Source organism: Megascapheus bottae, chromosome 18 (genome assembly GCF_031878675.1).
Source record: "Megascapheus bottae isolate mThoBot1 chromosome 18, mThoBot2.hap1, whole genome shotgun sequence".
Lineage (NCBI taxonomy): Eukaryota > Metazoa > Chordata > Mammalia > Rodentia > Geomyidae > Megascapheus > Megascapheus bottae.
The window spans coordinates 25735606-25758700 of record NC_143526.1 but is presented as its reverse complement, the minus strand read 5'-3'; the positions used below and the strand labels follow the sequence as shown (position 1 = coordinate 25758700).

At 46.8% G+C, this 23095-nt stretch overlaps 1 protein-coding gene across 2 annotated transcripts in view; it reads right to left on the bottom strand.

Annotated features, from left to right (window-relative positions):
- Positions 1–867: 867 nt before the first annotated feature.
- The window catches only part of Rassf2 (Ras association domain family member 2), a 37829-nt gene continuing 15601 nt past the window's right edge, over positions 868–23095 (bottom strand). For both annotated transcript variants that reach the window (XM_090352037.1, XM_090352038.1), the window contains exons 3-12: positions 19451–19541; positions 16994–17069; positions 13898–14049; positions 9701–9786; positions 8203–8363; positions 7054–7155; positions 6066–6117; positions 4352–4473; positions 2744–2841; positions 868–1674 (exon numbers count right to left, since the gene is read on the bottom strand). In XM_090352037.1, coding sequence (XP_090208163.1) covers positions 1605–1674; positions 2744–2841; positions 4352–4473; positions 6066–6117; positions 7054–7155; positions 8203–8363; positions 9701–9786; positions 13898–14049; positions 16994–17069; positions 19451–19509 — 978 coding nt within the window. In that variant the 5' untranslated portion in view covers positions 19510–19541 and the 3' untranslated portion in view covers positions 868–1604. The remainder of the gene's footprint in view (positions 1675–2743; positions 2842–4351; positions 4474–6065; positions 6118–7053; positions 7156–8202; positions 8364–9700; positions 9787–13897; positions 14050–16993; positions 17070–19450; positions 19542–23095) is intronic.

Below are 23095 nucleotides of genomic sequence, written 5' to 3'. Positions count from 1 at the left end.
GTGCTGCCCCCGAGGAGGAAGCTTGTTAAGAGCTCTTTGGCAATGTGCCTACTGGCAGCATGCCATCTTTCTGAAAATTCACAGAGAAACTACAACTGTGAGACCTTTAATGAGGCATTGGAGGAGGCCAAAAACACAGGCATGTCTGGGGGGTGAGGAGAGTACTCTGTCCCAAACATTTACCTTCCTTCAGGGTACTGGCCAGAGACTTTCCTTCCTTCTCTCAGCTGCCTAACTATGCAAACCTTCCTCAGAGAGTCCTCATTCTTGGATTGCACCTCCATGCACAAGGCGAGGGAAGCTATAAGAATCCAGAGGCTGGGGAAGTAAAACTTCACGACTTCATACACCTCGCCCCAGCTCTCAGTGCAAGCTCTCTTGCTGGTGGGAGGTTGGTCTGTTCCCAGGCACCTGCCCTTCCTAACAAGTGGCCTTTACTCTTCCCTTTCATGAAGGAAGGAGCTTGGAAGCTTCCTATCCACCAAACCAGATCAAGTCAGGTCCTGAGCACGAGCCAGTCAGGCCCACGTGCCCAACAGTCTCCTTTGTCTCCTGAGACTTTCTTTACCCCCAGGAGACACCAGGGAAATGTGTTGGCAGCTTGGTGGAAGGGACAGGCTCTGCTGACTCTCACAGTAGTGGTGGAGTGGGGACAGAGGCTGAATCCATTCCTCTTACTGAAAGCCATCAACAAACATTTCCAGTGTAAAAACTTGTCAGTTCATTGCTTCTGTCTTGCCATCTTTTCCTCACCATCAAATTTGCCCCAAGAGTGTGGGGGTATCATTTTGTTCGTTTCCAAGAATCGTACGGTCACCCATCATTCTAGACCTACAGGGAGAATTTCTTTGTATGTGTGAGTGTGCCAATACTGGAGCTTAAGCTCAGGGCCTGGGTGCTGCGCTGCCCACAGTACCACTTCTGGTTTGAGCCACAGCTCCACTTATGTCTTTTTTGCTGGTGAACTAGAGGTAAGAGTCACATGTATGTTTCTGCCCATGCTGGCTTCAGACAGGGATCCTCAGCTCTCAGCCTCCTGAATAGCTAAGGTTCCATGCATGAGAAACCAGCGCCCAACAGAAGAATTTCTTTGAACTTTTAAGTCCTCAAATGGTGAGCTGGTGGAATCTTCTTTCCTTCCACACATGGACCAGTTTGGTGTGACTGCCCTGACACTGAAGGGAAGAAATATTTTCTTTAGCCAAAGCCCCTCAGATCAGTGTTCATCTGTCTCTTCTGCCGAGGGTGGCGACTCTGCCAACCTTATGGCACTCGAGGTTGTTGCTTGGAATCAACCGCGTGTGTAAATCACAGTGAGGCACGTAAGATTTGCATTGTGCATGTGTACATGTACACAACATGCATGTACATAGTTTTGGTCCTCCAGATAGAAATAAAAGTCCTTACAAGTGAAAAAGACGGAACCAGGGATCTGGGGTTCGGAGTTGTCTTCTGGCTTCTCCATCCTGTTCCATGGAGCAAATGACAGAGCTGGGGGACGTCGCAATTAAACATTTCCATGGAAGGAAAGCGCCCAGCTTCCAGTGGGTATTCTCTGGCCCATGACAACCCCGAGGGTGTCTGGATCCCCTGGTTCCCATGGCTCAGATTGCTGCTGGGGCCTCGGCTATCTCCTCCAGCCTTTGCCGAATCATTAACCGGAGCACAGTGTACCTGGGGGTGAGAACCAGCTCTGGTAGAGGGCAGTGGGGAACACAGCCCTTCCTCAGGGCCTTCCCAGCACCCACGTAACTGTCCCTTTGCTTCTGCCATAGTCTAGCCATTTCCTTGCTTGTGTTCATTCATTTTCACAGCAGGAATAATGAGGCCAAATCCTAATTCGATTATTTTATGATGATTAGAAAGGCTTGGCAAAGGAAGGGAAGACATGGTAGAGTGCATGTCTAGCAGTCACAAGGTCCTGAGTTCAAAATAATTGCCAAATGCTGGCATATGCTGTAATTCTAGTTACTTAGGGGACTGAGATCTAAGGGTCAGGGTTTGAAGCCACCTTGGGCAGGAAAGTTCATGAGAGAAAGAGAGCGAAGGGGTCGGGAGTTTGGCCTAGTGGTAGAGTGCTTGCCTAGTATGCACAAAGACCCGGGTTCGATTCCTCAGTACTATATACATAGAAAAAAAAGCCAAAGTGGTGCTGAGGCTCAAGTGGTAGAGTTCTAGCCTTGAGAAAAATCCAAGGACAGTGCTCAGGCCCTGAGCCTAAGGCCAGGACTGGCAAAAAAAAAAAAAGAGAGAGAGAGAGAGAGAGACAGAGAGAGACAGAGATAGAGACAGACAGAGATAGAGACAGAGACAGAGAGAGACAGAGACAGAGACAGAGACAGAGAGATAACTGACACAAGAAATACAGAAACCGGGGTCTGGGAGCATAGCCTAGTGGTAGAGTGCTCGCTTAGCATACATGAAGCCCTAGTACCACATAGACAGAAAAGGCCAGAAGTGGCACTGTGGCTCAAGTGGCAGAATGCTGCCTTGAGCAAAAATGCCCAAGGCCAGTGCCCAGGCCCTGAGTTCAAGCCCCAGAACTGGCAAAAAAAAAAAGTACAGAAACCAAAAACACTTAGAGTTCATACCTCATCTGAGATCATACTTATGAGCAGTAACCCCTGGGAAAAATCCAGTCACACACAACAGGCCAGCAGGCCAGTATTAGCTCTGCAGGGCACACAGACAGAGGCCTATCTCACTGAAGACCAAGGAGAAACCAAACCAGCACCATACTTACTTTCGCATCAGCTTCTTCACCTCCCGATCTTCCTCCTCCTGAAGTTTCTGAATGAAGCTTTTAAGAACAGGCATCTCAAACTTAATGTACTGGGCTACCTGAGAAAGGTGACATAAAGTTAGTCTGGGATGCACACCCACTCCCAGCATTGGCTTTTGTATTCCTCTTCTGTAAGGTGTACAGCCTTGAGACATCTGTTTTCCCACAAACCCAGGATTGGTTAAGGCAAAGTCCTTAAAGAGCCAGGCTTTCTCAATGAGCGTGCAGGATTTACAGGACACCACGTCACAATGTCTCACTTTCCATCTTGTGCATCTAAGCCAAGATTTGGATGATGTCCAATATGGAAAAGCATTCTCTCTTGATACAGTGTCACAGAGAAAAAAATTGAACTTATGTGATAAATCCTCTAGGGCTGAGGTTAGCTCAGAGGTAGAGTGCTTGTCTAGCATACATGAAGCCCGGGACTCATTTCCTGGCACTGAAAAAAAAAAAAAAAAGTGTGTATAACTCATTATTCTCCCCTAAGAGAATTTGAGGAATCAGTATGGTTCCGAGTGACAATTTAAGTCTCAAGCAAGCATTCAGGTGGAAGCTTGCTTCTGAATGGCTGTGAGAAGCTCCCAAGTAAGTTAGTTAGGGGAAAGCTTCTCCTCTCCCATCAGACTCCTTACCTGACTGTGTATCAACTCTCCTTGATGAGACAAGGACATTTCTCCACCCTATTAATGCTGCGCTTGGCTGTGTGACTTGCTTTAGTCATTGCAATGTGTGTAGATATGATGGACATTAAATCTTAAAAGACATCTTAAATGAGCTTGTGTGATTCACCTAGGTTTCCGAAGCTCTAGCCATCATCTGTAAACATACCCCACAAAGCCATTGTTCCCTCATGTTGGCTCTCTGAATGAGATACAGGATGAAGACGTGAGCTCAGCTCAGCCCAAAGCAGAGTTGCTGCTTCACAGCTGGCAGAGTCACACGCAGAGCACAAAGCTATGGAAATTTGGAGGAAGTCTGTTACTACAGCAAAGGCTAAAACATACAGTGAGGTTAAAAAAAAATCACTGCTGGCTTCTTGATGCTCCTAAGGGAGTGCAAAAAAACCAAAAAACTGTTCAAACCCCTAAAGTTCCTCAGAAATGATTACAAAAATTCATTTCTTCAGGGAAAATCACTCCTCACTCCCACTCTGGATAATCCCTTTAACAATTCCCACAGCCCTGTGGGAATATCCTCAACTGACTCCACGAAAAGCTGATATCAGGGGCTGGGAGCTTAGCCTAGTGGTAGAGTGCTTGCCTAGCATGCACGAAGACCTGGGGTTCAATTCCTCAGTACCACATACATAGGAAAAAGCCGGAAGTGGGGTTGTGTGGCTCAAGTGGTAGAGTGCTAGCCTTAAGCAAAGTTCAAGGACAGTGCTAGGCCCTGAGTTCAAGTCCCAGGACTGGCAAAAAAAAAAAAAAAAAGGAAAGGAAAAGAAAGAAAGCTGATATGGAAGAATGGCAGTCAGAGGGGACATAATCCTTGTTTAAAAACTCATGCCACACTCCAACCAAATCCTCACCCACCCGAAAACAGACCGTCCAATCACAGGAAACTCACGTCATAAGTGACTTCCTCTACCTGGTCCTTCTCCATCAGGAACACTTTAGACACTTGCTCACAGGGGCCCTGGAGGATTCGGGCAATCAGCGGGTAATCAGTGTTCTTCAGCTTCTGTTTCTCTGGAATCACAAGCATAAGTAGGCCTGAATTTGGCCGGAGGCTTTTCTTGCCAAGAGTAGTGGTCGACTCAGGGAGTCTAAACGCACCACGCATCTTAGAAGATGTGGCCATGCATGTCAGGAGACTTTATTTTTTTGTGGGGAGAGGGATGGTTGAAACTCAGGGTCTTGCTAGACTTTGTTCACTCAAGGCTAACACTCTCTTAATTGAGCCAAATCTCCAGTTCCTCTTTTTTTTCTGATTAATTGGAGATAAGAATAATAAACTTTCACTGGGCTGGTGGCTCACACCTGTAATCCTAGCTACTCAGGAGGCTCAGATCTAAGGATCTCAGTTTAAAGCCAGCCCAGGCACTAGAAAACCAGAAGTGGCACTGGGGCTCAAGGGGTAGGGTAGTAGCCTTGAGCTGAAAAGCTCAGGAATGGTGCCCAGGCTAAGAGTTCAGGCCCCATGACCAAAAAAAAAAGCATAGGGATTATCATCCTCTATTCCTTTTTTTTTTCCTCACCCATATTGGGACTTGAACTCAGGGCCCGGACACTGTCCTGGAGCTTTTTTACTCAAGGCTAGCAATCTACCATTTGAACTACAGCTCTGCTCCTGGCTTTTTTTTTTTTTTTTTTGCGTGGTTGATTAGAGATAAAGAGTTTCCTGGGTTTCCTACCCTGGTTAGCTTCCAACTTTGATCCTCAGGTCTCAGCCTCCTGAGTAGCTAGCTAGGATTACAGGTGTGAGGTACCTGTATGAGGCACCTCTAGTCCCTAAAAAAAATTAGAGGGAAAAACTAGGACAGAGCTAACGAAGGGGTGACATTGTTCAAAAAGAATTGTACTCTTTCCCTGACTAATGGAACTGCAACCCCTCTGTACATCACCTTTATAATAACTTTTTTTAAAAAAAGCAAGGCACTAGTGGTTCATGCCTATAATCCTAGCTACTCAGAAGGCTGAGAACTGAGAATCAGAATTGGGGTTCAAGGCCAGCCCAGGCAGGAATGTTTCCTTGAGACTCTTATTTCCAACAAGCAGACAGAAAACCAGAAGTGATGCTGTGGTTCAAAGTGGTAGAGCATTGAATGAGAGAGTTTGGGGACAGCACTCAGGCCCTGAGTTCAAGACCCATGACTGACAAAAAGAAAAAAAAAATGGGGCTGGGAGTTTGGCCTAGTGGTAGAGTGCTTGCCTAGCATGCATGAAGACCTGGATTCAATTTCTTGGTACCACATACATAGAAAAAAGCCAGAAGTGATACTGAGGCTCAAATGGTAGACCTCAAGCCTTGAGAAAACCCAAGGACAGTGCTCAGGCCCTGAGCTCAAGCCCAGGACTGGCAAAAAAAAAAGAAAGAAAGAAAGAAAGAAAGAAAGAAAGAAAGAAAGAAAGAAAGAAAGAAACATGAAGTCTAGTTTACTTCCCATCTGTGTCGCTTCCCAGCACCTTGTTCCCAGAAAGCTCACTAAGCTTGGAAGCAAACAATGTTTGGAAGGCTCCAAAACCCAAACAACAGCAGGATGAGACTGAGGTATTTTTTTTTCAGCTTGCTATTTCAGATTAATTAAAACTTCTGAGGTCCATGTGTGCCTCTTACTTACCACCACTGGTGTGGACCACATACAACGCAAACTCCTCTGCAGAATTCTCAATCTGAATCAGGAGAAGAGACAAGTTAATCATCCTAGCTGCCCGACACTCTCTCCTCAACACAGAAAGCCACAGTTTAGGCTTCTCTGAGGGTTGTTTTTGTTGTTGTTTTGTTTTGTTTTGTTTTTTTGTTGTTGTCATTGTTGTTGTTTTGGTCATGAGATTTGAACTCTGGGCCTGGGGCTATCCCTGAACTTCTTTCCTTAAGGCTAGTGCTCCCTACTTTGAGCCACAGCTCCACTTCTGTTGTTTTCTTTTTTTGGGGGGTCATGAGGCTTGAACTCGGCCTGGACGCTGTCCCTGAGCTCTTCAACTCAAGGCTAACACCCTACCCTTGAGCCAAGCCCACTTCCCATTTTCTAGAGGGCTAATTGGAGACAAGAGTCTCAGGTCCTTTTGTGCCCAGGCTGGCTTTGAACTTTGATCCTCAGATCTCAGCCTCCTGAGTAGTTAGGATTACAGGCGTGAGCTACCTCGCCTGGCTTCCACTTCTGGTTTTCTGGTGGTTAATTGGAGATAAGATCTCCTAGACTATTTTTTTTTTTTTTGGCAGTCCCAGGGCTTGAACTCAGGGCCTGAAAACTGTCTTTTGGCTTTCTCAAGACTAGAGCTCTATCAATTGAGCCATAGCACCATTTCTGGCTTTTTCTACATATGTGGTAATGAGGAATCCAATCTGGGTCTTATAGACTTCTCATAGACTTTCCTACCCATGATCCTCATATCTCAGCCTCCTAAGTAGCTAGGATTATAGAAACACACCAGCCACCTGCATCCAGCAAGAATCTGCTTTTCTAAGAAGCTCTAGAATGAGCCAGGAGACCTGGCCTTGATAGCAAGACTCTAAAGAAGCCAATCTTCTGTACCCCCCACACCTGCTCCAAAGATTCTCATTTCCCACTGTGGTCCCTAAGGTGGGCAGACAGCTAGGACACTTGCCTTAAATTTGTTGAGCAGCAGCTTCAGAACCTGCGGGGTGGTCATGGTGCTGTTGATGCGGACATTGGTGATGGAGCCATAGGCTGGCGTGAACACTGAAGTCTGTCAATAGAGGGGGGTGCTCAGGACAGGAGGAGGGGAGAGCACTAAAACCCCGGTGGTACAGGGCACAGTGACCGTTGTGCAGCAAAATGCACTCCCTACAAGCTCCATGGCAACCTGGAGAGTCTCTGCCTGTCTTCAAATCATCTCTGGAGGCCAGGCCACCTAAGTCAGTCCCCCAAACCCTTCTGGGTGGGCATGGGCGGGGGCGGGGGGCCTCGGGACTGTTCAGGGCAGGGTTGGGAGAAGGAATTCCAGATAATCAGACCTCCTCTCTAAGCAAACTGCCCATAATGCTGCTTCCCTGGGACTCGGGCAGAAGGTTTCTAGCCATGCTCCACTTGCATGTACTGGTGGCATTTGAACCAAGAAGCCAGAAGAAAAGAGGGGATGCCTAGCTTGGGGTGGGGTGGGCAGCTGGTTGATCTGAGACAGGCACTGCTTAACCAGGGACAGTTCAAATGGGTACCAATTCTGACTGTGAAAGGAACAGGGTCAGGGAGAGACAATGCTATACAGAGTGGGGTATTTATTGACCATATGTTTATGGGGCTTTCACAGTTATAGTGGGGTGCTGCTTTGTACCCCACAGACGCCATCTACTACCTTGGGAAGGGGAGTCTTCCTGACCTGAGATAGAGTCCTTTCCTTCCTTCCTTTTTTTTTTTTTTTTTTTTTTGCCAGTCCTGAGGCTTGAACTCAGGGCCTGTGCACTGTCCTTGAGCTTTCCTCAAGGCTAGAGCTCTACCACTTGAGCCACTGCACCACTTCCGACTTTTTTTTTCTACATATGTGGTACTGAAGAATCGAACCCAGGTCTTCATGCATATTAGGTAAGCACTCTACCACTAGGCCAAACTCCCAGCCCAATGACCTGAGATTTCTTATCTTCAGAAGGCAAGAAGAACCTATAACCCACCCACAGTTCAGTCACTGAACAGCAAATGGCTTCCTAAGTATCCCACAAGATGCCCAGCGAGGTGTGTCACTCCCTCCCCCCCCCCCCCGCAGGCTTTCCCCTTCCCTTTCCTTTCCATCCCACTCTACCTTGTGGTTATAGTAGTGGCCATTGATGGAAAAGCGGTGGCGTCTGATTCGTCTCTGGTCACTGGGCGTCCTCACGTTGCCACGGCGACGCACACCGACATCACTGCGCGTGCGCATCAGCTGAGGTGTGTCTTCCTGCACAGGCTTCAGGCCCCTAGAGTCTGGAGGCATAGTGAAGGTTTGGAAGGGTTACTACAGCTACAGAATGCAGAGCAGTGCACAGCACATGAGCTAAGGACCTTGAGATACCCCAAACCCACACATGCTAGATCATGGGTGAGCTTGAGGAGCTAATGCTGAGTGAAATGAGCCAGTCCCCTAATGGACAAGGACGGTGTGATTCCATTCTTAGGAGAGATTCAGATTCACAGCTTTTACCACTCAAGGATGGTGCTCTATTACTTGAGCTACACCTACACATGCACACACGCATGTGCACGCACACACACACACACACACACACAACACGCACACAATATTGCAGTGCTGAGGATTGAATCCAAGGTCTTGTTCTCGTGTTCTATCAGTAAGCTACAGCCCTTCATTTCAGTTTTATAAGACGAAACAAGTTTTGGAAGTGGTTATGATTGCACAATTTTATGATGTATTCAATGCCACTGAACTACACGCTCCAAAACAAGAAGGCTGAGATCTGTGGGCTACAGTTCAAAGACAGCCTGGGCAGGAAAGTCTGTAAAACTATCTCCCATTAATTACCAAAAAGCCAGAAGTGGAGGTATGGCTCAAGTAGTAGTGAAAAAGAAAAAAGTTAGGAATACTTGAGTGTTCCTTAGGTTCAGGTCTTTGAGTTCAAGCCCCAGTACTGGCACACAAACACACACACACACACACACACACACACATACACACACACACACACACACACAAAGAGGAAGTTTTTGATGGATTTATGTAATACCAGGATATGTTGCTAAAATATCACAGTGGTCGCTTGTACACGCAGAAAAGAAGAAATTGTATACAGCTTCAAAGGAAATGTGAGTGAGTGTTGTTCATATTTGCACAGACTGGGGAGGGATGTGATCTGCTGGCTTCTAGAAAGGCAAGTTCAACCGGTGGGTAAATGGAGAGATTATATACATATATATGTATATACATACATACATACATACATGGTTGTAGGGCTTGAACTCAGGGCCTAGGCACTGTCCCTGAGCTCTTTTTGCCCAATGCTAGTGCTCTACCACTCTGAGCCACAGCACCACTTCTGGTTTTATGGTGGTTAATTAGAGATAAAAGTCTCATGGGCTTTCCTCCCCAGGCTGGCTTTCAACTTCCATCCTCAGATCTCAGCCTGCTGAGAAGCTAGGATTTATAGGCATGAGCCACCAGTGCCCAGTAAGAGATTTGAATGGTCTCTTTTCAATACCTTCCCAATCCTGAACCAAAAGAGTTTGAGGTATTCCCATGTAAACCATGTTTCTAGCATATGTCACAGCAGGTGGCCCCAGCGACGCACAGCCCGATTCTCCTGTACCTGTGGGACTTGGTGTCTGGTCACTCTCAGGTGCATCCACCTCTGAAATCTGAATGTTTGGCATGGTGAGGGGCTTCAGAATGGTGCTGTAGGCAGAACACAAGCAAAGGGAAGACTAGGTTAGCCTCTGCGAGGAGACCTTTACCACCCCCTGCAGCCTACAAGAGGAAGTTTTGTCAGTGCCAGGCCAGGCAGCAGCACACATCAAGTCGGTCATGAAGGATGCAGGCAGGCTAGTGAGCATCTCAGAACGCTGGCCCTGCTCCCAGGCTGCGCACTGGCTGAAGAGCAGGGGGTTCTGAAGAAAAAAGATCTTCTTTCTTAGCATCTGGAGCTGTGCAAACACCTAGATCATAAGCCTAGCGAGGAGAACCCCTCAGAACTAAGCATGTATATTACCCACACTGAATTTCGAAGCATGTTGTAGGGTTTGTGGCTTATTCAAAGACCCCGATTAACAGCCATTTGTTTCTTAGAAGAGGATTCCAATCTGGATTCATTTCTGTGAGAGGAATACATTAGAAATTGCTTCTGGCATGTACAAGAAATGAAGGCTAAATCGATTGGCTGCTCTGAGCATCCAGGAAACCCTGGCCCAGTTGCTGCTGGCAGGGACCCCAGTATTGCATGAATGGAGGCCCCAGCCAAACTGGAGAAAGGGCCACTGTGACTTGAGACATGGGTTTGCTCACGTAACTGGAAAACAATTGCCCCAAGCCAGAAAGGACAATGGAAGAAGTTTGGGCTTCATGACAGGCCTTGTAATCCAGAGATGATGGTGTTTAGGGAAGACAAAATTGGAAATCTTAATCTGTGCTTGTGTGTGTGCCAGTATTAGGGTTTGAACTCAGGGCCTAGGCACTGTCCCTTAGCTTCCTTGTTGAAGGCTATTGCTCTACAAATTGAGTTACACCTCCACTTGTCATATTTGAGTGGTTAATTGGACATACGTCTCCCAGGTTTTTCCACCTGCATTGGCTTTAAACTACAAAGCTCAGATTTTAGGCTCCTATGTGGCTAGGATGATAGGCCTGAGCCATTGATGCCAGCCAGAATTTCTGTTCAGAACCCCAGAATGGATCTTCTCAGGGTCTGTGATAACTTCTCAGCACTGGGGGCAATCATATTCCACTCCTCCGTCCCGTGCCCTCTGGCATCAGCATCCTTCTGAACGCAGTGACCCAAGCAATCACTTAGGTTTCCCTGGCATCCAGGACACATTCCTGAAAACTCTCGACATATTTTTAGGCTTCAAGAGCCAATCAAGACCAGCTTGATGGCACAGAGGGGAATAAGCAAATGCTCAGAGTGAAGAGCCCCTCAGCTGCCCAGCCCAAACGGAATTTCTGAAGTCCTCTCACTTAGGAAATAGAATGTAACAATGGAGGATTCAGAGTCAAGCAGGGTCTGGCACATTGGAAATCAAGCGTAGTGGAAGTGTTAAAGCTACAAGAATAACAGTTGGCCAAAAGTGTTGCCCAATGAGATAGGCATGACTTTCCTCCATAAATTCTTTTTCTTTTTTTCTTTTGTTGTCAGTTGTAGGCTTGAACTCAGGTCTCAGGCACTATCCCTAAGCTCTTTTGCTGAAGGTTAGCACTCTACTACTTTGAGCTACACACACATACACACACACACACACACACACACACACACACACACACACACACACACAAATAACTGCTCTTCTTCTCAAGCTATCTTTTCAGCTTCTTCTTCCCCTGGAATTGGACAATTGGACACTCCTTTTCAGCAGTCAGTATGATAACGAAAGCTTCCAATTTTCTGGTAATTAAGTAGAGATCAAGGTCTTATGGACTTTCCTGCTTGTGGTAGCTTTGAACTATGATCCTTAGATCTCAGCCTCCTGAGTGGCTAGGATTACAGGCGTGAGCTACCACTGCCCAGCCCATCATAAATTCTATTTGGCGAAACACAGACAAGCCCCAGGGTCAATCTCTCAAAACATAAGGAAAGATAGATTTGACAACAGAGTTTAACAAAATGTTCCTTGTAGCCAACAGAACACATCACTGTGGTTTTGGCTGAGCAGAAGCAGGCACACTCCACCCAGATTGGGGCCTAAATGCAGCCAACATTAGCAAGTTTTGTAAGGGAACAAAGCCAGTTACTTGATCCTAAAAATCCAAGTTCAGGCGGGTGTGGTAACTCAAGCCTGTAATATTAGCTGCGTAGGAGGAGAAGATCAGGGTATTCCTTTTCCAGGTTAGTTTAGGTAGAAAATGTGTGAGATCCATCTCAACCAATGGCTGCGTGCTGTAGCATGCACCTGTTTTCCCAGCTCCAGGATGCACAGTGGCTGGGTGTAGTGGTGCACTTGAGTTATCCCCAGTGACACAGGGAAGCAGAAGGAAGAGGATCCCAGTCCAGTTGGCCCAGGCACAAAGCAAAATACTATCTTGAAAATAACCAACACAAAGAGAGGCGGGAAAGCCAAGCACCCATGACTCATACCTACGTAATCCTGGCTACTCAGAAGGCTGAAATCTGAAAGTCATGGCTGGAAGCCAACCCAGGCAGAAAAGTCGACTAGCCTCTTATGTCTAATTAACTACCCAAAAGCTGCAAGTGGAGCCCCACGTGGCTTAAGTGGTAGAGCACTAGCCTTGAACAAAAAAAGCAAAGAGAAAGAATCCAGGCCCTGAGTTCAAGCCCTAGTTCTGGCACCAAAAAAGGGACAGGAGCTGGAGTCATGGCTCAAGTGGTGGAATATCTGTCTAGAAAGTAAATAGCCCTGAATTTAAGAAAAACAAAAACAAGAAGAAACAATAACCCTAAGTCCCTTAAAACATCATACACACACCACCACCACCAACAACAACACAAAATTATACTGATGCCAGGTGCTAGTGGCTCATGCCTGTAATACTAGCTACTCAAGAGGCTGAGATCTGAGGATCATGGTTCAAAGCCAGCCCAGGCACAAAAGTCTGTGAGACTCATCTCCAATTAACCACCAGAAAACCAGAAGTAGTGCTGTGGCTCAAGTGGTAGGGTAGAGCGGTAGACTTGAGCTAAAGAGCTCAGGGACAATGCTTAGGCCCAGAGTTCAAGCCCCACAACCAACAAAAAACAAACAAACAAAAAGCACACTGATGAGAAACAAAGTGTCCCTTGAAGAAGTAGAACTTGGTTTTATTTATGCCAACAAGCTTGACTCTCAGGAGTACAATCCTCTTATCAACTGGAGCATGGATGTTGTGAGTTTTGGTTTATCCCAACAGTGACAGCATCTCAGAATCAACTTGTAAGCTGGTTCTGGCAAGATTAAGTTGTGCTAATTCTGGTCACAGCAGGGTTGAGCTAGTTCTGACAATGGCAGGTTTTCCTTACCAATGTAGCCAGGAGAAGGAGAAGGAGCAGACACTATCTCCTCCTACCTCCCAGTGGAAACCAGAGGAAGGGAAGGAGGGACCTCCCAGACTGCAGGTGTACAGCAGACCCTGGCTGACCTCTAAGGGGTCTCTTAGATGACGACAAATGCTCCTTTGACCTCTCCTAGGTTCCGATAGTCAGAAGACTCCAGCGGTCAGTGCCTCTGGAGCACTGAGAGTACCAATGCAGTGTGGTACTTAGGGGAGATAGGGGTAGCCTACATCTCCATAAGTCTGCAGGCTTGGCCTAACAAGCCACTTGCAACATCCCCAGAGACTAGAATTTTCCATAAGGGAGGACCCACTATTGTCCTTAACCCCTCCCCCCAAGCTCGGCACTTCCCCTCCCCACTCTTTCCTCCCTCCCTTCTTCCATAGTTGTGGAAAGAGGTTAAGACCCAGCGCTGGCCCTTTGCTCCTCACCCCAAGGCAAAGCAGGTGGGCACAGGAGTCAGAATCAAGCTGGCAGGAAGCACATAACCGTTACCTGCTTAAGAACACACAAAAGGGGCCGGGAGTTTGGCCTAGTGGTTAAAGTGCTTGCCTAGCATGCATGAAGACCCGGGTTCGATTCCTCGGCACCACATACATACAAAAAAGCCGGAAGTGGTGCTGAGGCTCAAGTGGTAGAGCTCTAGCCTTGAGAAAGTCCAAGAACAGTGCTCAGGCCCTGAGCTCAAGCCCAGGACTGGCAAAAAAAAAAATAAAAAAATAAAAAATAAATATGGTTTAAAAAAAAAAAAAAGAACACACAAAAGCCCCAGAGACTTAGGCCCCCGCCCACCCCATTCTCCTAACTCACCCTTGAGCCCCTAGGTTGCAGCCAGAGTGCCAGGAGGAGGAGGATGGAGGGGGGCGGATGCGTTCGTTGTCATCCTGCATTTGTAGACGGATGGGCCGGCGCAGCCCCCAGGAGATGTTCAGCAGCCCCTCCACAATGAACTCATCTTCTTCCTGTTGAAGCAATCTACCTGATGAACCCAGAAAGGCCCCGCCAAAGCCAGCAGCATGCTGGATATAAAAGATGACATCCTCAGCTGGGCACTGGTGGCTCATGCCTGTAATCCAAGCTATTCAGGAGGTTGAGATCTGAGGATCACAGTTTAAAGCCAGCCTGAGTAGGGAAATTCAAGTCACCACCAAAAAAGTTGGAAGCGGAGCTCCAACTTGCTAACTTTGCTAACTTGGAGCAAAATAGCTCAGGTACAGTGCCCAGGCTCAAGTCAAAGTTCAAGCCCCAGGACAGTGAGTGCATGCACACACATGTGCACGCACGCACGCACACACATACACACAGAGAAATGACATCCTCCATGTGCTCAAACTGAAAGTGCAGGGATTGTAGTCACAGGGTGCAAATGGCATTCACACGTGCCCCGGCCCTGAGGCATACTCTGCTGAAACATTCCTTGACACCAGGTACTGCCTGTAATCCTAGTACTCTGAAGGTTGAGATCTGATGATCCTGGTTTGAAGCCAACCCAAGCAGTTAAGTCCATGACATTCAATCACCAGAAAACCTGAACTGGCACTGTGGCTCAAAGTGGAGTGTTAGTTTTGAGTGTTAGCGAGAACGCTCAGGGACAGCATCCAGGCCTTTGAATTCAAGCCCCACAATTGCCCCCCCCCCCCAAAAAAAAAGTTCCCTGATACCCAGAAGTTAATTTCAAAAGTCAACACAAGGGCAGGGAATGTGGCTTGCCTAGCATGTATGAAGCCCTGGGTTCAATTCCTCAGTACCACATACACAGGAAAAGCTAGAAGTAGTACGGTGGCTCAAATGGTAGAGTGCTAGCCTTGAGTAAAAGAAGCTCAGAGACAGTGCCCTGGTCCTGAGTTCAAGTCCTACCCAGGACTGCCCCTCCCAAAAGCAGCTATGATGAATCTGGGAGTATAGCTCAGTGGTAGCAATGCTCACCCAGTATGAGCAGGGCCGTGGCTTATACCTATAACCCTAAGTACTCCAGGAAGGTAGAGATTTGGAGGACTGTGATGTGAGGCCAGTCCAGGCAAAAAGTTCACCTGACACCCATTTCAACCAAAAAAATATTGGGTGTGGGGATACCCACCTGTCACCCCAGCTATGTGGGAAGCATAAATAAGCATTAATGAGATGGCACAATCCATGCCAGCCCTGGGTCAGAGGGCATTGAGACCCTATCTGAAAAATAAAATGATAAAACTAAAACAAAAAGGACTGGAGTATGGCTCAAATAGCAAAGCCCTCACCTTGTATAAGGCTCCGAGTTCAGAATCTCAGTCCTGTTATCATATCATCATCATCATCATCATCATCATCATCCAGAATACCTTACTAACCAGACTAATGAATCAAGAATTGAATCCTGGAAAATAATATGTCATGAGCTGCACTGGATGAAGGGAATTTAAAGCAATATTTCCGTGGGTTTATTTGTAGAACACTACCTCCTCGAGCAGATGAATTGTTCCCTTAAAAGGATGTCAAGTGGCTATGAGCTGGAAGAAGCTGTGCTAACCAAATTTCTTAGCAGAACATCCCAGCGCCTGTAAGCAGTGGATATGCTGTATTAGGACTTCGAGGAGCCTAAATCCTGTCGGATTCCCACATTTATACTCAAAGGTTGTTGATTAACAAGAACTGAATGAAACGTGAAGCTCACCTTAGGACATCGCTACATTCTGAAGTAGGGACGTGGATGTCACTTTTGACATCAGACCCTTCCGCAGTGGAACATTCTGAGGATTCCACAGATACACTCAGGAAAGCTGTTTTATAGACCATAGTCTTGTTCATTCCCAGCCACTATTACAAGCATTGAGGACAAAGTCTTACAGGGCCAGATTTCTTTCCTCCAGTTCTCTGGACTCATTTTTATGAATAGGCAGCAGAGGTAGTAGACCTGGCTGTAGTCATTTTTTCAGGACAAGCCTCCCCAAGGTGAAATGACATCTTCCCCAAAGAGCACTCCCCCTGGACCAGAGGCACGTCCCTGGGGGTAGGGAGTAAAAGGAGGCAGAAGAATGGAAGGGCATTTGGGGATCCTGGAAAGAAAGGCTTTGTATAAAGACAGGCTATTTATACAGCCTTCCAGAGGCCAAGGCCTGGCATCAGTGTACATTGTGTGATTGCAGGGTAGACTTAACCCACAATGGGACTTTGCCTAAGTGGACAGCTTCTGTTTTGAGGAACACAGCCAAACTCACTGTACCCCCTCTACCATCTCCAAACAGTCTGCCTCTGCAGCTGAAATTTCACCATCTGCTATCTCTTCCTGTGGATTCAATTGCCACGGAAATTGATAACCTGAAAATGGGTTTGAGGGGGTGTTCCAGGGGCCTTCTTATCAGTCAAGAACACTTGGATATAAATTACTCCACCATTATCTAGCTGATCAACGGGCTTGCCAGAAACAGATACGAGATGCCTAAGCTCCATGTCAGGATAGGAACAGGGCAAAGTCAGAGGGACGGTAGGGAGTGTTTTGAGAAAATCAGTCAAGGCCAGACTTAGGGAGAAAAACTTTGTGTTATCACTGAGTTTGTGTAAAGAAATGGCTACAGTGACAAAACTTGGATCCCGATGAGTATAAATTAGAGTCACTGCCCAACTAGAGGACAGCTGCTTGGGCACTAAGAGAGTCACTTCATGGACAACGGCCCCTCTCTCCCACCTCCACCCCCCCCCCCCCCCCGGCACAACCCTGTGCATTCCCACAGCAAACAACAGAACACTCATCCTTCCCAGAACAAAACAGGGCCCACACCCAGGAACTCCCAGCGACATCTTAAGTGAGGCTACTTGTGGTGGTGGCAAGAGGGGGAGAGACTCGGGGAACCTAAGACATAACAACGGGGAAGCTCCCACCCTTTGGGGACAGCCTGATCTTGGGGGGGGGGCAGAGGCGGGTCACAGCACCTCTCGGTGTCGAAGCTGCAGGTTCTGGCCTTCGTAGTACAAATTGTAGGTCTTCAGATGCAGGAGAAGTTCATTCCTGTCAGGAAGAAGTCACAGAAGTCACATCTGTCACTATTCCCCGTTTCTCACCAGCAGCCTGCCCTCAGGCATCCTGTACACACACACACACACGAGACGTGTGTACACACAGAGTTCCTTCAAGACACCCCCTCCATCAGCTTCCCTCCAGATCAACGTTCAGAGTGAGCACCAGCTGTGTACACCAGCAGCTCACACCTGTAATCTTTGCTACTCAAGACACAGAGCTCTGAGGATCACAGTGCAAAGCCAGACCGAGCAGAAAAGTTTGTGAGAGTCTTATCTCTGTCAAAATGACAGAAGTGGAGCTGTGGTTCCGTTGGTAGAGGGCCAGCTTTGAATGGAAAAAGCTAAGGGACAGTGCCTAAGCCCTAAGTTCAAGCCCCAAGGACTGCTGCGCGCACACATGCACACACATGCACACACATGCACACGCACGCACACACACACACACACACACACACACACACACAGGCACACACACACAGGTAGGGCTGGTAGAATGCCTGTCCAGCAAGTGCAAGGCTCTGAGTTTAATCCCTAGTAAAAAAGAGCTAGACATTGAAGAGACCATACTGTTCAATGCCATTTATATAAACTTGGCAATGGGCACAAGGATTTAGAAAATGGGTCATCTATGGAGAAGTAAGCAGAAGGCTTGGGCCCTTGGAGGATGAGGGAGTCTGAAGATACTGCCAGCTATGTGCTTTTGCCCAGCCCCAGGTAGGTAGGAGGTGATGGGAGTTCAGTCCTTCACCTAGCCATCCAATGGAGGGATGCTTGAACCACACAAGAAGTCAAAACTCCACTGGAATTTCCCAGAAATGCCTGACAAGCTAAACCTACATGAAGGAGTCATTGTGCACAGCTGGAATGCATTAGTGAAGAATGTGACTGCAAACTGAAGATGAACATTCTGCAGAAACCAGGATGTGAAAGTACTGGCTGGTAGAAGTCCCTCGGGAAGGATGAAAGGTTAAGGGTGTGCTGAATCTCATACCAACCCCAATGTGTATCCAGGTGTGTCTAAAACAATTTAGTCTCAGATAAAGGAAACATCCCGGGGGGTTGTTTGTTTTTGTGGAGTTTTTGTTGTTGTTTGTTTAAGATGGAGAACTGCCAACATGTAGATTCCTGTGCTGGACATAAAATATATTCTCAAACTTGCAATGGAAAAAACTCGATTAGGGTGTTGGGGATTGGGGGGTGCAGCTCACAGGTAGGGTGCTTGCCTAGCATCTTGGGAGGCCCTGGCTTTCTAATATGGCAGGTGGAGGTTGGGGGTGTGGGGGGAATCAATTTTGGCTCACTTCCGTCCCATTCACAAAACAAAAAACAAAGTTCTGAGTTGAAGAGACATTAATGCACAGAAAACAATGAACCTGTCCCTTCCATTCTGAGGGCATGCGTGCCCAATTTTAGCAAGAACCAGTCCTAGGACACACTCCTGAAGCCAAGACACCCTCCCTTTACAGTGTCAGGCTGTGGGGGGGGGGGGACCAAAAACAAAACCACTATAGACTGATGAGTTTATAAACAATCAGAAGTCACTTCTCACAGTTCTAGAGTCTGCGAAGTGCCAGATCAAGTTGTTTTGGACCCTGTGTCTGATGAGGACAAATACCTCAGTCCCTTCATCCTGCATCCCTCCAACAGCTCCCTCAGGCCTCTCTGCTCAGGGGACTAACCTCACAGGTAACAGCTCCTTCTCCATGATCTAATCACCTCCCAAAGCCCAGCCTCTTAAGACCATCACCTTGAGAGCTGATTTCAACATATGTATATTGAAGGGACAGGAACATTTAGGTTTTATCAAGTAGCCATCAGTTAACTCTTCTTCCTGGAAACTGTCCAACATTCACTTCTTTTGAGGCCTTAAAAGGTACTATTACCCTGCTTTCCCTTGCTTCCTTCCCAGGCAAGGCTTAAGGGCTTGTTTTTATCTACAGCTGCACCCTTGCTGTTGACCTGGTCCAAGTTAAGCTGCTTTGATCCTTCTCACATCCTCTCTAATACATGAGGGACACTCCTCTTCAGTGGTTCACACCCACTTATACAGTTCTATCTTGAGTGTACTGCTGGAGACTCAACACTACAGCAGAAAACAACAATCCACAAAACCCTTACTCCAAGCCAGGCCCTGGTAGCTTATGCCAATAATCCTAACTCAGAAGGCTGAGATTTGAGTATCATGATTCAAAGTCAACTTGAGCAGGAAGGTCCCCGAGACTCTTATCCCCAATTAACCACCAAAAAGCTGCAAGTTGAGTTGAGGCTCAAATGGTATAGCAGCACTAGTCTTGAGCAAAAATGCTAAGGGACAGTACCCAGGCCCTAAGTTCAAGCCCCAATATCAACCCCCACATACAAAAATCTTACTTGGAAATGTATTTGTCTTGTCCACATGGGACTAGCGAAGTTTGGTGACTGTAGTCCATCCTTTCTTTCTCTTTTCCTCAGCAGGAAAGGTCTGTGATTGAAATCAGAAGACAGAGTTCAGACATAGTGTGTTTCTGGAAAGTTGGAAGAATTTGGACAGCAGGTGGTAAGGGGAGAACGAAAACCAGACCTCAAGACCCACAGCCTGGGCTGCCCAATGTTGGGCCAGGGCTGGTAAGATGCCGCACTCCTGGCTGCTGCTGCTGGTAGCTGCAGGCTTTTAGAAAAAACACTGCCAAGAAAGATGCCAACCCTTGGCCATTCCGAGAACAAATGTCTCAGCCCCAGAGAATGCTGACACCCAAGTTTTCCCCAAGGGAAATCTGTGAGTCTCCTTCCAGGGGGAACTTCACATCACAAAACAGAAACTCAGCTGGTAAGAACACTCAGACTCTACAAGGATTGGGGAACCACCCAGCACACCCACACTGAGCTGGCACAGTACACCACAGCTAGAACCCTGTAGCCCAGCACTAGGGACTCACACCTTTAATCCTAGCTATGCAGGAAGCTGAGATCCGAGGATCATCGTTCAAAGCCAGCCTGGGAAGAAAAGTTCATGAGACTCTTATTTATAATTAATCACCAGAAATCCAGAAGTAGAGCTGTGGCTCCAGTGGTAGAGTGCTAGCCTTGAGGACAAAAGCTCAGGGACAGAGCCAAAGCCCTGAATTCAAGCCCAGGACCAGCACAGGAAAAAAAAGGGGACACTATGAATTGTATTATTTAGGAACATAACAATGCATTCTGGAAAATGCAGATAAGAAACTATGAGTCTTAGCTTATTAAAATATATGTAAACTGACCTGGGAGTTTGGCCTAGTGTGGTAGAGTGCTTGCCTAGCATGTACAAAGGCCTGGGTTCGATTACTCGGTACCACATACATAGAAAAAAGCCAGAAATGGTGCTGAGGCTCAAGTAGTAGAGTTCTAGCCTTGAGAAAGTCCAAGGACAGTGCTCAGGCCTTGAGCTCAAGCCTAGGACTGGCATAAATAATATGTAAAAGTAAAAGATGCATATATGCATATTCATGTGCATGAATATACACATTCAGATATGTATGTGTCCAGGGTTCTCAACCTTGGCACTGTCCTGGGCATTGAAAGGTGTTTAGCAACTTCTCTGGCCACTACCCATTAGATGCCAGTACTATCACCCTAGTTAGAACAATCAAAAACACCTTCAGTTAATTATAAATGTCCCCTCCAGTTGGGTATCACTAGCACCTACATAGATACATACCAATGAATAAAAACCTGGCTTTATCAAGGTAATGATATTATTGGATTTTTTTCATTTTGTTGAGAGAATTTTCAAACATAAATATAAAGAATCATAGCCGGGAGCAGTGGCTCACACCTGTAATCCTAGTTACTGAGGAGGCTGAGATCTGAGGATCACGTTTCAAAGCCAGCCCGGGCACTAAAACGAAGGTGAGACTCTTATCTCTAATGAACTACTAGAAAACAGAAGTAGTGCTGTAGCTCAAGGGGTAGGGTAGCAGCCTTGAGCTGAAGAGCTCAGGGACATTGCCCAGGCCCAGAATTCATGCCCCACAATGAAAGCAAGCAAGCAAGGGAGGGAGGGAGGTAGAGAAGAAAAGAAAGGATCATGCCAGACCCCAGTGGCTCACACCAGTAATCCTGGTTATTCAGGACAGAGAGAGCATGAGATTCTTATCTCCAATTAATCAGGCAAAAGCAGAATTTCACTCAAGTGGCGAAAAGCTAAGGAACAGTGTCCAGGTCCTGAGTTCAAGCTCCAGTACCAACAAAAAATAGATCAAGTGGTAAAGAGTTTGCCTAGCAAACACAAGGCCCAATTTCTTTCTTTGGAATGGAAAAGAGATAGATAATTGATAGACACAGATAGATAAGTAGATAGATGAAAAAGAGGAGATAAAAATGAAACATGACATGAATAGCCTTGATATCACGACTACTTTTTTTTTTTTGTCAGTCCTGGGGCTTGAACTCAGGGCCTGGGCACTCACTGTCTCCGAGCTTCTTTTGCTTAAAGATAGCACTCTACCACTTGAGCCATAGCACTACTTCTGGCTTTTTCTGCTTATGCGATGCTGAGGAATCAAACCTAGGGCTCCATGCATGCTGGACAAGCACTCCACCACTAAACCACATTCCCAGTCTGACTATACGATTCTTAATATTTTAATATCGTACTTTATCACATGTCTATCCTTCCACCCATTCTTTTTTACAGCTACCAGTCCATATTGTTTTGGAAGTATTTCAAACTAAATAGCAAACATAAGGCACTTTCCCTAAACACTTCAACATGGATACCACTGCAATGAGCTCAACATGTGGCCCTGGAAACAGAAGGAACCTGCCCTCTCTGACACCTTGATTTTAGCCCCATGGGAACCACATTAGACCTCTAACCTGCAGAACTGTAAGACAATAAATCCATGTTGTTTTAAGCCCCTGGGTTTTGGTGATTTGTTATGACAACCACAGGAAACAATACAGAGGCCTCCTAAGGAAGGGGTGTCCAGGGGAGGGGGTGGAGAAAATGCATACCCCATGGAGTCCCACACAGAGGGTCTCTCTGAAGTTTCAATGAACAATTCTCAGGGCAGCACACGGGGAGAATTCCTACTCTGGACTTGGGTAGAGGGGTCCTCGAGGCTTTCTAGAAGAACTGACCTTCCAGGTGAGAGTCAAGAGATAAGGAGGCATTAGCTAAAGTGAGGGGTCATGTGTCTAAGCACAAGAAACACACACCCCAACTTGTGCAAGACAAGGAGCTGTGAACAAGCCTAGGAAGTCAGGAGTTTTGATAAGGTCACCAGGGACAGAATAAAGGGAACTAAGTTAGGGCTCTGAGGAGCCCAACGGGTTGAAGAAGAGGAGATCTGGTAGGAGGAAGGAAAATAAGAGGCACAGCCTTGTTCTATGATCTCTGGAAGCTCAGAATGCTTGGAGGAAGCTGCAGTCAATGGAGCCAGGAGCTGGTGGTGGGAGCTCAAGGATGGGAAGCCTGGAGCCTGATTTCAACCACATGGAGATTATGGGACCTCGGCCCGGCAATTCCACGGTCTGGCTTCAGATGGGATCAGATGAATTCTGATGAATTTACCTGGCCAATGATACCCTCCTCTCCCTGACCACAAGAGATTGTCTTCAGCCAGGAAACGGGTTATTCTAGTTCTTTTTAAGTTTTGGTTATGAATCTCCTCTTGTACTCTTCGTTCTTCTTTCAGAAACATCTATTCCTTTTGTCTAATCCTATCCATCCACTCACCCACACATGCATCCACTCACACATCCTCCACCTACACCTTCATTCATTCATCTATCCCTCAGCTATCTTTCCAAGGCTCATACCATTTTCACTTGTATTCTCCATCTCTTATTTTCCCAGAATCCTCCATCTAATCTTCTAATTCAGTCACTGGCTAAACTTCTTACAGGACTCTTTCTTTACTGCCTCCACCAAAATCTACAATTTGGTAATTTTGCTTTACATCTGCACTTTTCTGAAGATAATACCCTTTTGGTATCATATCCTCTCAAGTCTACTGAGAATGCCAATTAGAGAATGTAAGCCATCTCTACAGTTAT